At 41.2% G+C, this 15,649-nt stretch overlaps 1 protein-coding gene across 1 annotated transcript; it reads right to left on the minus strand.

The window, feature by feature from the left end:
- Nucleotides 1-371: 371 nt before the first annotated feature.
- On the minus strand, nucleotides 372-15,302 carry IL7R (interleukin 7 receptor). The gene is made up of 8 exons (XM_026037617.1): nucleotides 15,212-15,302; nucleotides 9,050-9,188; nucleotides 7,605-7,759; nucleotides 6,390-6,544; nucleotides 5,306-5,480; nucleotides 4,957-5,047; nucleotides 3,341-3,416; nucleotides 372-1,306 (listed from the first exon to the last, which is right to left on the minus strand). Exons 1-8 carry the CDS (start codon nucleotides 15,300-15,302, stop codon nucleotides 821-823), a joined length of 1,368 nt encoding a protein of 455 aa, XP_025893402.1. The 3' UTR covers nucleotides 372-820.
- Between the last annotated feature and the right edge of the window lie 347 nt (nucleotides 15,303-15,649).

Consider the following 15,649-nt stretch of genomic DNA (forward strand, 5'->3'; position numbering starts at 1 on the left):
TTCATTTGCTTGATTTCTTAGTTAAGAAATGGTAGTGAAATCAAATACTGAATATCTTTAAGATCTGTCGAAAATTCCTAAAATCGTCTCCAGGGCAGATCACCAGCCACAAAAAGTGGTTATATAGGGGGTTTTACTTTGTCCTCATCTCTCTGAAAAAATCAGTCTGAGAAAATGTCTTTATCAAGTGATTTCTCAGCAAACTCCCTCTACAGTGATCAAGCTCCTGAACACCCAGATAACTAATGCTAAAATGTCTTTATAAAGTGATTTCTCAGCAACCTCCCTCTACAGTGATCAAGCTCCTGAATACCCAGATAACTAATGCTTGATAAAAACTCTCCCTTACAACCCCCCAGTGTCCCTGCAACTGCAGCAGAGTTGCTCTTGACCTACCTCAGCTTAAAAGAGATTGGATTCAATTTGATTTGATGCCGTGCTTCTTGTTGCCATGCTTCTTGTTTAGGCATTAATAAATGCTTAGCTCTGCAACCAAGAGGTCAACAGAAGAGTTCACCAATGCTTAGGAGACACGCAGTGATTCCCAGCTAGAAGTGTAATTGTCCCTGGTTAATCAGATCTGGAAATTAAAGTCAGGGAGAATTGAATTAATTTCTATCACAGTGGAGATTGCTACTGGCATACTGAGAAAGACGGCTATGCTGAAGTGTAGGTGAATCCTCTTGCTCCTAAGCCTAGCACGATGTTGAAGATGCACCACCGAGGGGTGCTACTCCCTGATGCAGGAGGGCAAGAGAGGCAGCGTCCTGCTTGTGTTACAGAAAAACACAAGCTGTTGTATTCTGCTGTTCTTCGAGCCTTACTGAGTTTTGTAAAAGCTGGACATCGTGACGTATTCATCTTCGTTGCTTGCTGGCCGAGTTTCGCTGCTTGGCTGCGTATGCGACACCGGCTCTGGTTGGGTTTGGCCTGAGGGGTGCAAGGGAGGAGAGCAGTGCAGACCAGGACCATCGCTGCACAGGGGCACGTTGCTGCTGCACACTTCGTACATGCTGGAGCTGCTGAACCCTTCAGGGACCAGAAACTGGCTTTTACCAAAGGACTCATTCAAAGCTTCATCTGGCCAGACTCCTCCATAAGTCACGGGCAAGTTCAGGTTGTTTTTGTTGATCATAGCAGGGCTCATCTTCAGGTTTGATCCACTCTTATCTTTTTCTGGAATATTTGCTTGCAGAGCAGCTTCCATCTGCAGAAAACTTTCCATTTCAGCTCTTGCTTGAATGCCATCCACTTTATGGATATGAACATAACCAAAACTCTCTGGGTTAAAGCTTATATCAAAGTTCTGCATGGGAAAAGGAACATTGTGGTCAGTTAACAGGGGATACTGACTTAAGAGAAAAAATACTTTGATAATAGCCTGATGGAGAGCAGCTCTGTGAACAAGGACCTGGTAGTCCTGGTGGACAAGTTTACCATGAACCAACAAGAAGCCCTTGTCACCAAGGCCAATGGTCTCCTGGGATGCATTTTTAAGAGCATTGGCAGCAGCTGGAGGGAGGTGATCCTGGCTTTCTGCTCAGTGCTGATGAGGCCACATCTGGAATGCTGGGTCCAGTACTGGGATCCCCAGGACAAGAGGGTCATGGAGCTGCTGAAGAGAGTCCAGTGGTATCTACTAAGATGGTGAAGAGACTGGAGCATCTCTTCTATGAGGAAAGGCTGAGAGAGCTGGGACTGTTCAGACTGAGAAAACTGAGGGGGGATTTTACCAACATATACAAATATCTGTGCGGATATTTGTCAAAAGAATGGAGCCAGACTTTTTTGAGTGGTGCCCAGTGATAGTACAAGAACAATGGGCACAAACTGGAACACAGGAAGCTCCATCTGAACATGAGAGAAAAAGTTTATGGTGAGTGAGCCTGAGCACTGGAACCAGCTGCCCATAGAGACTGTGAGGTCTCCTTCTCTGGATATACTCAAACTTACCAGGATGTGATCCTGCGCAATGTGCTGTGATAATTCATCTGATCTTAGAAGGATATTTATTTCTTTAAATCTACAAATACCCTTGAGCAGACAGCCCAACAAATTATCAGACAATAGGCAGTGACCTGTCTCAAATTCCATTCCCATATTTATTTGAAACTGTCTAGTGGTGTCTTCCAGACAGTGGCACTGCGGAGGGTTTTGTGGTCAGTGCAGCATGTCAGTACTGTTTTACAGATTCTTCTGAACCAGATATCTACCATACACCTGCCATTTCATAGGAATGAATGTGTCAACCCACATAGTTCCTTTCAGGGTTCTGTTCCTAATTTAGCAATTTGGGAAGGAAATGTCTATCACGACTTCCTGAAACATATTAGGGACCCCTGCGCTGGGGAACACAAGAGTTTAAAGAACCTTTTTAGAGCTTTGAAAATTAATAACTTGCTATGTGCTAAGTGAAGGCAACTGTTCATTTGGCAGAACAGCACTGATGAGTTTCTAAGCGAAAAAATACAGTAGGCCTAGTGGTAAGCCAACTGATTAAAAAAGCTTGTACAAACCTCATGGTCTGTAACATTTGCACAACAGGTCTTTGTCTGAGAAAAAAACAACAAAAAGGTTTATTTGTTTTATGGGACGTGAGCAGTTGTGCTATAAGGCCAGATGAGCATCACCAGGCATGTTTGCAGAGGGTTCCCTTTCCAGATCCATGATCACAAAGTCACAGGAAAATCTCTATTGGAAGGATCCTCTGGTTCATCCTGGTCCATCTCGTTCAACCTTCTGCCAGAAGCAGAAGGTTAGGTTATCCAGGACTCTTTCAAGCTAAATCTTGAATATTTTCAGATAAGGAGTTTCTACCTTTTTTCAGGCAATCTACACAATGTTTAATTTTTCTCACAGTAAAGATTTTTTTCCTCATAATTGGACAAATTTCTCCTGAAGTTACTTTTGACCACTATCTCTTGTCCTGTCACCATGCATCCCTGTGAAGAGGGCATCTTCATCTTTTCTGTACATTATATCTTTTGGGCATTGGCAGGGTGTGATTAAATCCCCTCTGAGTTTTTTCTTTCCTATAACCCTATATACCTATAACCTTATATAATATATAAACCCTATAACCTTACATAATATATCAGGTTCTCCAACACTCTACTTTGTGCATGTGTGTATGTGCAAATCAGATCAGGCAGGGGGTTGAATTCTTTTACATTCATACCCTTCAACAGCATCTGCTTGGGCAAATGTTACCTCTCGAATAAAATTTCAAAGTCATTTTTGGCTGACTGCCTAGTCCCTAGAAAACATGCATATCGTCAGGGGTATTACTTATGTTCTCCATAGGTTATACTCATACAATAAGAACAATAGAAGTACGTACACTTTTTGGCTTCTTGCACAGTTGCTCCAGAGTCTTTTTATGATCGGGAAGGCTTGGCCACAGAGCAGGCTTGATCCTGAAATAGTAATGATAGACAAAAAAGGGCTCAACAGTAGCAGAGAGACATATTGTGATATATGAGGTTTGTACTGAATCATTTGTACTAACTCTTGCAATCTTGGAGGGGGTTTGCACGACTCAGAATGAATTGAATACTCAGAATAAAACAACTATGGGAGAAGAGAAATAAAAGGCCACCCAGTAGTCACTGCTCTTATGAATGCATAGGTTGTCATGGTTAAAGTAAGACACTTACCCATTGTTGGAAAAACAGCAAATTGTGCTGGTAAAGGTCTCATTTGAATATGACTATTTTAACTGGGTTTTGTATGATGAAAACAACTGCTGCAATGGAACAAGCTGCTGTGGCTAAAGTGCAAATTTGTACATGGGATTCTATTAAATAAAGAATTGTGAATTGTTCCACTCCCTGGCCAACTATCTGTGCTTCAGACATCTATGTTGTGGCCTTATCCCATAAGTGTCATTTTATTGCCTTAATTAGATTTCTTGCTGTGCAGCTCAAGCCCTTCTGCCATGATATAGCTAAAAGATATTGCCCAATTGACACTCAGTGTTGCAGTGATATTGATAATATAGATATAGATGTATACAAATCTATATTTATTTGTGTCTGTGCATATACACATGAAAAAGCCTTTTTATATTTAAAAATGGGACCTCTGGTCTCAAAGGACCTCACTGTCTAAACAGTGATGTTCTAGAGATTTTATATATGCAGTTTATATTACAACTTTGCATTGTAGGAAAGTTAAGAGAATTGAAGGTGCTCAGGAACATCAAAAAGCAAGCTGTAGAAATTTTAGGTTACATCTATACCAGCAAATTAAGCAGCACCAAGGAGTGTTTCCTGGCAGACAACACAGATGTGATACTGCTTAATTATTAGAAAGGTCCTTGCCATGGTGTGAGCAGAAACAACCAGGGCATCTCCAATAATCCCCATGTGCGTTTCAGGATTGGCACAGCTCAAGGAGCATCCCTAGCAAACAACTTGCATGTGGCCATATTTGCATACTTTTAAATGATATTTTCTATATTTTCTATTTTCTATATTTCTATTTTCTATTTTCTATATTTCTATAGAAAATATTTCTATTTTCTATATTTACATATATCTATCTATTGTTCTGTGGTTAATAAGTAAGTAAATAAATAATAAACAAAAAGGACTGCCTCTGAGATACAGCCTCAGTTCCAGATCTCCCTTGATCACTTTGGTGGGGAAGAGCCTGGCTTTGCACACCCAAATATGACCTCCAGCAGAATGGGTTTGTGGTTGATGACACCAAGACTTCTTCCCACAGACTGCTACCATGTTGCTTTTGAAAGGGTTAAAGTGTGAACATCCTGCTGACTCAGCATATGAAAACAAAAGAGACAATCTCACCACTAAACAATGTTCAAATCTCTTGAGATTTGATATAGAGATGGAAAGAGAGCAGTTCACGAGCATAACAGTAAACAGAAAGTAACAGGACTGCCAGAATTGGATTGGCTTCCAACTCCTTCTGATGTGAAGAGACTTAGATTACCTGTTTTCCCAAAAAGTCAGGATCAGGATAACCATGACAACCAACAAAATGAATCCCAGTACGGAGAGTATAATCATGACCATGTCAGTGTCTAAAGGAAAAAAAAAAAAAAAAGAGCATCTGCTATGGCATCTAAATGCCTTACTTGGCCAGTGCAATTGTAATGCAGCTTCAGACAACGAGTTAGAAATGAATGTCAAACTTTAGGATCCTGAGGGTTTGGTTGCCACAGGGCACAGCAGCACCAAGGTGCCAGGGCATCATTCATGGCACCCTGAGGGCCCCAATTCTTCCTGCTCAAGCTGAGCTTTTTCTCACAAACAAAAGCAAGGTTTATTTTCCCCCTTACCTTCCTCCAGGGAGTGATTCTCACTAGTTCTGAAGCTCTTGGAAGTGCTCCATTCGCTCCATGTGCCCCTAAAATAATCTCCATTGGGCTTTGAACGGACTCTCACCTCATATGAGGCATCTTTTTCAAGATTTTTCCCCAGTAATTTTATCTGCAGGAATTGAGACTTTACTGTCTAAAAACAGAAACACACAAAAAATTACTTTATCTAAAAAGACAAAAAAAATCTATAGCTACATCTTAAGGAGCGGCATCATGGAAGGAAACACTTAAATACATTTTTTTTTAATTCTAGGTTTTCAGCTATGCACAAACGTGAGGCCGTGCTGTCCTCTGCTCTTTGCTCTGTGTGTTTGCTTGTTGCAAAGGTGACCCTCACAGCATCACCCTGGCTCCATAGCCAGGACAGCATCATAACAGACAGTCAGGAAAGCAGCAGAAAGAGAGAGAAATGGCAGTAAGACCCGCCTGAGCAAAAATGGCACTATGCTAATTCTGGTGAGGTGGTGGGCAATATACACTAACTTGGAAGACTCAAAAGGGAGAAAGAAAAAATAAAGATGACTATGGTGCATGAAAAGGCAACTTCTGAAAAGTGCAGCCTGAAATATGATGCAGGGAGGGATGATGCCACATAACCCCCAGGCTAGGGACACTGTGAAGAGAAAGGGACAGGAAAAACCAATTGCTGTAGGAAGAAAGGCTGGATCACAGGCTGTAGCACCATACATCACACCATCTACTAAATGGTAGGCACAGAAAATACGACCAAGGCCATCATAGCAAACCTCACTACTAGTAATACTCAAGACAGTTCTGTTTCTTTATTATTTCTTCTATTTTCAGTGTGAGGTACAAGCACAGGATGCTTCTGTAGTTCGGAAAAGTATCTAGTTGCCACAGTTGCTGTCAGTCTGGAACTGCTTCAATTAACAAAATACTTAATACCATCCATTGCATCTTTCCAGGTTTTCAACTGGAGAACTCTTAAAGTGCAGACTTGAGAATTTTTTGACCTGCTACTGGCATTTCTGGTAATGTTAATTTCAGAAATTAATGAGAACCTACCTACATTGCCACTTACCTTCCAAATCCCTTCTTTCTGACGATAGTCTATTTGGTGTATTAATTTGTCCTTTAAGTATTTCTTCCACGAGTGTGGCGTATTATAATGAATAAGATATTCATTGGCTTCCTTTTGGTATGTGATGTTTATATCAAATGGTATTTCTGGCTTAACTGCAAAATATAACAAAACAGGATATGACAGGATCAGATTAATGCTACTACAAAATAAACAGGTTTTGAAAAGCCCATTTCAATCTCAACCCCATTGTGGTTGACCTATTTTGGTGTAGGAAACAGTGCAGGGCTGACCCGGTCTGGGCAAGGGTAATGACTAATGACAAGCTCCACTTCATCATTTTCCCCTCGTCCCAAGTGGGGCTTGGAGTTCAACTTGCTGTAACAGAGAAGCAGCAGGGACTACATCTCCTGGACTGTGACACTGAGTCTTTTGAAAATAACATCAGAAATATCAGAGCATCTCGTGCTCTTGCACTGGCTCTGCTTGGAGACCCGAGGTTCAGGCCCTCTAAGCAGGGGTCTGAGACTTCTGCCTTCTGTTCTGATTACTAAATTATGTTTAAAGAGCAACCTGTCAGTTGCCAAGGTTGAGCCTTCAACACTAAGAGCTGTGACTGTGATGGGGAAGCTGTCAAGAAGCCAGCATTGACATTTCAGTGGTGTTATGATGCACTGGTAAACCGCCAAGCAACTGGATGGGGCATTTCATAGCACAGAAAGTTGGTCCAGGCTGGCCCACCAAAGGAGATGAGGCATAAGATGATTACTGAACTATACAAGGACAGAAACGTTTCGTAAGAGCAGGATGTCACAGTTTCTACATGTCCCCCAGCATCTTTTCTGTGCTGTGGGAATCAGGAGCATTGACCTCAGGTTGTAGATTCCGCCATGGAGCAAGGCATGAAGAAGTGAAATCTTGCGGCCTCCTAAGCCCTGTGAGGGACTAGAGAGTGTCTGCTGAGCTCATGCTAGACATTACGTCGTCAGCCCTGAAACTGCGGCAGGAGATGAACAAAATATCCCTGCTTGACATTTCAGTAAATCATCAAAATAGCTGTTTCACTCACTCATGTAATTTGATCTAGGTCTAAGTCTGGACAAAAGGGGTGTAATAGCAAGCAAGCCAGAATTCAGCTGCACTTTTTTAACAGACCACACTAGGTTGTGAAGCAAAAAATTATGTATATAATGAGCAAAATGTTAGGTGTCTTACCAATTTCAGTTAATATCAGGCTCTTGCAAATCTTTCTTTTCATCTCGGAGTCCATGCAAACGAATCTTTTTGAGAGTATATCAGTAAACTGTAAGAAATACTCATCTTCATGTTTCTCCATGTTGGAACATATATAACTGTTTTCTTCCTTGGTACTGTTGACCAAAGTGACACAACGTTAGTTTCTTCTCAGTCTTACTATGACATAGTTAGGGACAAATTCTGATCATTCATTTCACATTAACTGGTTTCCCTATGAATAAGAAATAAGAAACTTTACCACACAAACAAAGGCATTAGAAGATTCATATTGTTTTTAGTCACTGTCTGTGAGCATAATGATCAAGTGGTACAAATCACAGCAGGAGTCCTGGAGCTATCCAAGGAAAAAAAATGCCATTATTTATTTGAATATATATGTTCAAAAAAGTTGTGTTTTAAATATGATCTTTCTGCTGCCATTTGTAAATACAGAGCAGTATGTCAGGGTGCTTACTGAATGCAAGGAGAAATTTTCTATTGACTGCAGTGGAAGCAAATACAGGATCAACACTCAGCCAGGCCATGAGGAAATTAATGGCACAGTTTCACAGGTCGAAATATGTCTGTGTTCCTTCATCTGTGACTCCCTGTCAGGGACTGTCATAAAATTTCAGTCAAACCCCAGAATTAAGCCTTTGAAAATAGACAACAGAAAATAAATAACAAAAAAAAGTTGTAAATAAATAATGAGTAGAATAGCGAGATAAAAAAATTCACTTTTTCTGGCTGCCGCCATACTTTCAGTTTCAGGAAAAAAAAAAAAAAAAAAAAAAAAAAAAAAAAAAAAAAAAAAAAAAAAAAAAAAAAAAGAACTTCTTCAGATAGGTGCATCAGTGACAAAAACAAGGTAGAAGAGGATTTCATGGCCTCAAGTAAGAGTGGAGATTATAGACTGTTTGATAGCTGTTTGGGTGTTTGAGTACTCATTCTAGGGTTTATTTTTGTATGTTAGTGCGTGAGAAGACAACTGCTTATTTTTCATCTTGGACAAGATAATGACATTTTTCCGTCAGTGGAAAACTTCACACCTTCACACCAAAGAATTTTGTGGGGAAAAGATCTGCTTGTAAAAAGTCATTCCTAGTTTGTTAAAAGGAAAATACTCTCTGTGCATGCTCAGCTACACCAGTGAGAACATATGCTCCACAGCAGCAGAATAAAGATCAGGAATATTATAGATGTTATAATGCACATTACTGATCCTTGTTATTTTTGCTGAACATAGTATTCAAACTTGGTATCAGAAACTTGGAATTTTTTGAATTCTTTGAATTCCAAGTGAATTAGAAGCTTTGTCTATTTTTCCAATCCACTTTCCCAGAATATGCCGAAGTTATTCTTGGGTTGTTAGCACTGGGGCTTCCCAGAAGCATTGCAAAAGGACAGACAGTGACATTGCTTACCACACAGCTAGGCTGTAGTTAGTGTTGGAAGGAGGCAGCTCTGTGAAATTGCAAGTCAGGCTGCTGTAGGAATCCTTAAATTCCAGCTGACTGAAGCAGTTGATGTCCAGATTATCTGGTTCATCGTCTCCAAAGGTCCCTAAGGAGAAATTATAGCAAACTGATGAAGGAAACTAAGTACAAAAACACAGAATGGTAGAAGTAAGAAGGGAACTCTAGAGATCATCTAGTTCAACCTGTCTGCTCAAGCAAGGTCACCTAGAGCGTGTTACATAGGATCGCATCCAGAAGGGTGTTGAAAATCTCCAAAGAAGGATAATAATATAGTATTACACATAGTGGATGTGAAGTAGAGGTGGGTATGATAATGACAATGACATTGTGGGGTGGTTCCTGCATAAACATTTTCCAGAAATAAATGAGATGACCCTTTGCAGAGATGGTCTTGAAAGTGTAACATTTCAGATTGTTTGAAGCTTTAATGCAAGCTTAATAAAGATTCATAAAAGAATTGCTTTCTCCTTAGTCAATTACAAATGTTCATGGTTACCCTGAGGCTGGTTTCAGCAGCTGATGACTATAAAATTCTCAAGTCTTTTTCCAGGCAATCTTAAAACTTTGTTTGTTTCACAGATTTATTGTAAAAGGGGTTGTTTCTATAAGCTGTTGCCTAAAAGAAAGAGGATCAATCTATCAATTTCGTAAGAGGAGAAGAAAGCTTGCTCAAAATGAAAGGGAAAGCCACTTAAACCTTTCAAGTTTGTTTTCACTGTAGTTGACTGAACCCCTCTGCCGAGGTTCACATCACAGCATCATTTTCTGGGGAACTGTTAAATGACACTGCGTAGCAGATGACTAGATGAGACAAGACACATGCGAATGCCCTCTTCTGTTAGTCATGGTGAAAGGAGGRTGCTGAAGACATCTTGGAAACTGTCTGTGTGAAAAGGTCCCAGGGTAGGGTGCAAAGCGGTGAAAATTAAACTGTTCTCTGCCTTGTAACTAAGGCAGTCATTCTAGCCAAGCATGGGGACATGCTAATTTTAATAGTTACACAGGAACTCTGGGCCAAGAGAAAAGTAGGATCTACTCCATTTGAGAGTTTTCTCAGAACTTTCTCAGACAGGTTTTCCTATTAGAAAMCACAGACCACAACTAGCCCCTGTCAGGCAAAGAGGAGCAAGACACACTCAGGAGGTCCGGTGAAAAGCTGCMAAGGAGCAAAACAGTCTCAAAAAGGAACAGAATAGAAATGCACCCTGCGAGATGGTGCTCAGCGTGATTCCTACCAGCGGTGTTTGGGGATGATGCTCAAGGCTAATGTGTTCTCAAGAATGAGGGCTGTCTCTGCAGGAATTTTTGTTGTATGGGAATTTCAGGTCAGGAGAGCCTGCAGCACCTCGAAGATCTTGCAATGCCAAGGCAGTAGATCTACCCTGGAGGAGGCAAGAACAGCACGTCCCCTTGCGGTGCCTGTGGGAGGACCAGCGCCCTGCAGACACCCAAGAGCATCAGTGCAGCATCTTCCTGCCCCTGCCCACGGTGTGACGTGAGACTGCGGCCGGTCTGCAGATTCCCGAGGAGACTGGAAAATGGTTTGGGTAGTTTTAGATAAACAGGGGTATTTTGCTATCATGAAGCATTGGAGTCCCAAAGCACATTCTGGCTGTATTGCAGTGTTCTCTGAAAAGTCACAAAATTTGGGCTCAGGAAGGAAAGCTCAAATTTTCTGCCGGAACACATGGCTTCCTGCAAATTTGCCTTGATGACTCATAAAACAATTGCAATTTGACTAAGAGCATATGACTGGTCCTGCACTTGGCATATATGAAGTCAGCAAAACAAAAAGTGATGCTTTAGAAAGAAGCCCCCTCTGGCAGAAACTGCCAATTCAGTGGGACTTCATATAGAATGGTCACTGTGAGGAGCCCTCAAGGTCATCCTTTTGGTGGGAGAAACATCCCTGCTCCTTTACCCATGGCTAAGGATCTCTGTGATGATATGTAACCCACTGCCTGGGAATCTCCACAGATTATTCCTGATCCACCCTCATATTTAATTATCTCCCGTAGGTTTCTCTAAGATGTGGCCATCCCAAAGAAATGGGATGAGAAAACTCCCGTGGCCAAAGAGAAAACTCCCGTGAGGACAGAGACTCACATAACTGCCCGAGCAGGGAAATACCTGTGGAAACACATCCCATGGAAAGTCCCTCCCAGAGAACATAATCTTTATTGTGGATGTCGCCCAGGTAAATTCAAACTATCGAGAGTGACTGGCTACTTGGGTACTGTGGTTAACAGTCATACCAGTGACAAATATTTGGATTACTGTAGCTACTGTGTGTCCTATGATCCCTGGCTTTGTCCTGAACGGGGAAACAGGTCTTTGTCTTGAATGGAGAAAGAACTGAGGTTTCTAAACAGTCATGATTTAACAACAAAAAGAAATCAAGGGTTATTCATCTGATTACTTTAAATCGTAAACAAAAAACAGCCTCCAGAGCGCCCCTCATCCTGTGTTCCTGGTGATGTCAAAACTGAGCTGGATCTGGCAAGGGGTACGTGAAGCAATTAAGAAAGGCAGCGAGAAATGCAAATGTGGTGCTGGGGGGCCGGGAGGAAGGCAGCTCTGATGAGCATCCGTGGCGGGAGCTGGGTGGRCATCTCACTGCATCACTCCAGACCTTGGAGCCTGCTGCTTTGAGGGGCTCTTCTGTGGCTACCACGAGCGCCTGATGCTAAGAAGCTACAAAACAGTTTTTCTCTTCTCAAGATGCTGCAAGGTGAAACCTGCTCTCCTCGAAGGATGAAGAAATGTGGCACCTTTTAGCATCTTTGCCACTTTGTGGGGATACTCTGTGCAGCATATGCATGCTAAAAAAAGAAAGTAGTGCACTAATCTGCTAGACTATCAACATTTAAGAGAGAAAAATGGAAGTTAAGTGCAGCTCTAGAATGAGCAAACAGCAGGTTCACACAGAGGGAAGTCTCGATCACACATCCCTGAGCCATCTTGACAGACATATATATATACAGAAATATATATTACCTATAATCATTGATTTGTGGGTAAAAGTAGGTATGTGCAAAAATTATAAATAGACAAATGAACTGAAATTAATCTGCATAAGAAATATTTTAGATGGTTAGGTAGATACAACCAAAGCTTACACACAGATATGTCACTTCTGAAGCATTGCTAAGACCTCAGATACAAATTCTGAGCTTAATTTATTTACACTTACAGTTACCATAAGACAGCATTAGAACTTCTGAATTAGGATGAGTTAATTCATATGAGATATGCATTGCTTGATGCTTTTTGTGAAAAAAAATCTAATATATTGTATAAGAAAGCTATATATTGTATATGATAGCAAAGTATCATATCAATAAAAGTCTTTCAAAAGTTTGATACTGCTGTGCTGAAAAGTGTCAGAAATTTTGACTCATTTTCTATGAGTCTAATTGCAAAATCAAAAGAATGAAAAGGTATTGCTCTTGCAGTTCAAATAGTTGCTTAATGTTTAACTAGTATAACTCACCCTTGGGTGCAAGACTTTGCCTCTCAGAGACTGAACTTTCACACCGCGATTATGTGGTTCCTTATTCATGGAAATCACATTGAAGTCAGAGAATATATGATACATAAATCTCACGAACAGTGTTCAGTATGCAATTTGAAAACCTTCTTCTGGTACTATTCCTCCACAAACTAACAGTAATTTTGCTTTTAGCAGACATGTACACGTAKGTAGCCCCACTTACGCTACCTTAAACCTCAAAAGCACCACACACAAATGTGTTCATTGCGTAAATGGTTTTGATGACTCCACTACGGCTTGCACTGGTAAGGGTCCTTTATACAATTTAAAATCTACATATTTTAGTGATTTTTTTCCTTGAGCAGACCAGAGCACATCTCTGGCATGTCTGAGCCTGGGTCTGTTAAAACCAAGGCAAGACTCAATATGAGGAGGGAGAAAAACTGGGAGAAAAAACAGTCCTGTACAGCACATCCTTCACCAAAGTGGTTGCCCCTTGGGTTTGGACAGCACCTAGCTGAACGGTCTGAATCTGAACTTCTACCAAGAGAAGAGTACTAAGAGCAGAGCCCATGTGCATATGTCCATGCACATGCTTAAACTTGATGCTCTGAAGCCACTGGGACTAACTAGACTGCATGAAACAAAAGGCATCTGTAAATACTTGTAGGGTCGGTGACTGAATTGTCCATGTAGATAAAGTTTTCCCAGACAGAGCCTTGTGAACTGTGTAGTCCCTATTGCAATGAACAGAATATATACAGATTTAGGATTCATTTCATTCAGGGGAAAACCAGTATAATCAGAGTGGTTTTGGYGTGGGTTGGACAAACTATACAGGTCGGTGGAGGAGGACTATCCCTGTCCTGCCCGCTGACACATGCCAAGGTGCTGCTGCTTCTTCTTGTGGCTTTGTAGCTCTCTTATGGCTTTGGGGGCTCTCCATCCCCCTCCACCAGGCTGTGGGYGGCTGGAAGAGAGGGGACAGAGCTGGGAGACAGACCACATCTTAAAGAACAAATTGAAGGCAAGAACATTAAGTGAACTTCTTCCCTGCCCTGCTCATAAGAAGAGGGCAAGATGATGCCTACTGGCTGGCAGCACTTCACTGGGGCTTCGCCGGGGAGAGGATGAAGTCAGAGGTGGAAGGCTCAAACATCCATCCCCAGCACTTTACCCAGAATTGTTTAACTTGCTGACCGAAGCCACACAGCTCAGAGAGAAAGCATTAAAGCTGCTAATTACTCAATAGGGATTTTCCAGATCTGCTTATTTCTAAGCAAAGGACTAGTCGTGATTTACTGGAAGCTGGTGAAAAGGCTTCAGTGGCTTCAACTGTAAATCATTAGTGTTGACCACTGACCACAATAACTGCTTGCAATGTCCGTTTCTAAACAAAATGTGTAAACAAAAGGCAAACAGAAAAATAAAAGGCAAAAAAAAACCCGAACAAAAAAAGTGTTTGTTAGTGTCAGACCTAAGCTGTTTTCTGTTTTCTGCTAAGTAATATAAGTAATAAACTTGCCATGAGCATCCTATTTGTATTTGTACAGCTCTACAGCTATATCTGCACATACATATACAAATATATAACATATGACACACAAGGGGCAAAAAAGAGATCCTCATGATTAGATCTGATAGGTAGCATAGGTCTCCAGTCATTACTTTTTTTTGAATAAAAAACTTTGTTTCTTCCAAACAGTGAAATTATGAWACCTCCAAATTCCTCATAACTGAGTGACTGTCCGTGTCCTTCATGCACAGTACAACAGACTTYGTCAGTGCTATTTATAGGGAGGAATAGGGTTAGACAAGTAAAAGTTTAAAATATCTGAGGTTGAATATGAAAATCCATTTTTCCATCTTCCCTTTGAGAAAAGGTTGAAAGAGTGGTTTTATTATTGCTTTTTACATTTTGACTTTTAATTCGGATAATTCAGCTGCTAAAGAATTTTCATCTGTCCACGTGAAATCTGCAGTAAGCCTGAATTTAAATTGCTGAATTAATATATAATTTTTGGTGTACAAGTGATGGATGCTCATTAGTGATGGACTGTTGAGAGGCTCCTRGTGGAACTGCTGCCTCAGCCACACTATCATGGAGACTGGCATTACACTCATGTATAATGTAGATAATCTTTTGAAGAAAAATTTGAATCTTCAAATGGAGCAGGGTGGAATGAGCTTGAATTACATTAAAATATTTTCACTGGAAGAAACTAACAAGTGCAAGAAAAGTTAGAACCTCACCGTTTTCTGACAGTAGCTCAGGGTAGTTAAAGCCAACAAAAGGAGATTAAATGTTCCCTACTAACACGTGTAATTCCTCACATAAATGTAAATATATTGAGAAAGGCTAAACCAGTCTGATCTTGCATGSCCTCTGCATAAAGCTATCTGTGATTTTATGACAATTTGGATGTTACAAAGAAAGCAAACCTGGGCATCAGTAGATAATCCACCAGCTCCACACTTACCTAAGGCACTGACACTAACAGAAAGAGCCCAAGCACCGAAATATTAAAACAATTTCCCCAACRTTGCATCTGGCAGCTTTAACCCAGGCTTTCAAGATCACACACAAATGGAGAGGTGGACATGAAATTACTCACCGTCACCATCTGCTGAGGTGCAACAACTTTCCCCTGAAGCCGTGTGAAGAAACAAGAAGAAGACGCTCAGCACAGCACCCGTCCGTGTCATCCTGAGGCAGCTGCATGGGTGCAGGACGTGCGCACACAAACCCGCGCTCAGTTGCTTTATAGGAGGCGGCAGAACAAACCCATTGCCTGATAAAGAGACCGCAGGCAGGGGGAAATGTAAACATGCCGACAAGGATGACTAGTGGCAGAGAGCAGGAAGCCAGTGTGAAGATACGAGCAGAGCTTTTACTTTGAAACACGCTTCCCACTTCAAAACTAAGGGCCTGATTCATTAGGTCCATTGGACTCACCGGGCAAAATCTGATCAAGTCCAGTGAGTTGGAGGCAAATTTCTTGGCTTATTCCCCTAACTTTCCCAGTGGGATATTTGCTATGAATTTCCCTGGG

This window comes from Nothoprocta perdicaria, unplaced genomic scaffold, assembly GCF_003342845.1.
Source record: "Nothoprocta perdicaria isolate Ctin4 unplaced genomic scaffold, notPer1 scaffold_1, whole genome shotgun sequence".
Lineage (NCBI taxonomy): Eukaryota > Metazoa > Chordata > Aves > Tinamiformes > Tinamidae > Nothoprocta > Nothoprocta perdicaria.

Bases quoted from the DNA above. Each gene is read 5' to 3' on its own strand.
- IL7R (XM_026037617.1), bottom strand. From the start codon at position 15,302: ATGACACGGACGGGTGCTGTGCTGAGCGTCTTCTTCTTGTTTCTTCAC. The intron at 7,760-9,049 runs GTAAGCAATGTC...TTTGGTCAACAG, and splicing joins AACTACAGCCTAGCTGTGTG to TACCAAGGAAGAAAACAGTT. The intron at 3,417-4,956 runs GTAATCTAAGTC...TTACTATTTCAG, and splicing joins CTGACTTTTTGGGAAAACAG to GATCAAGCCTGCTCTGTGGC.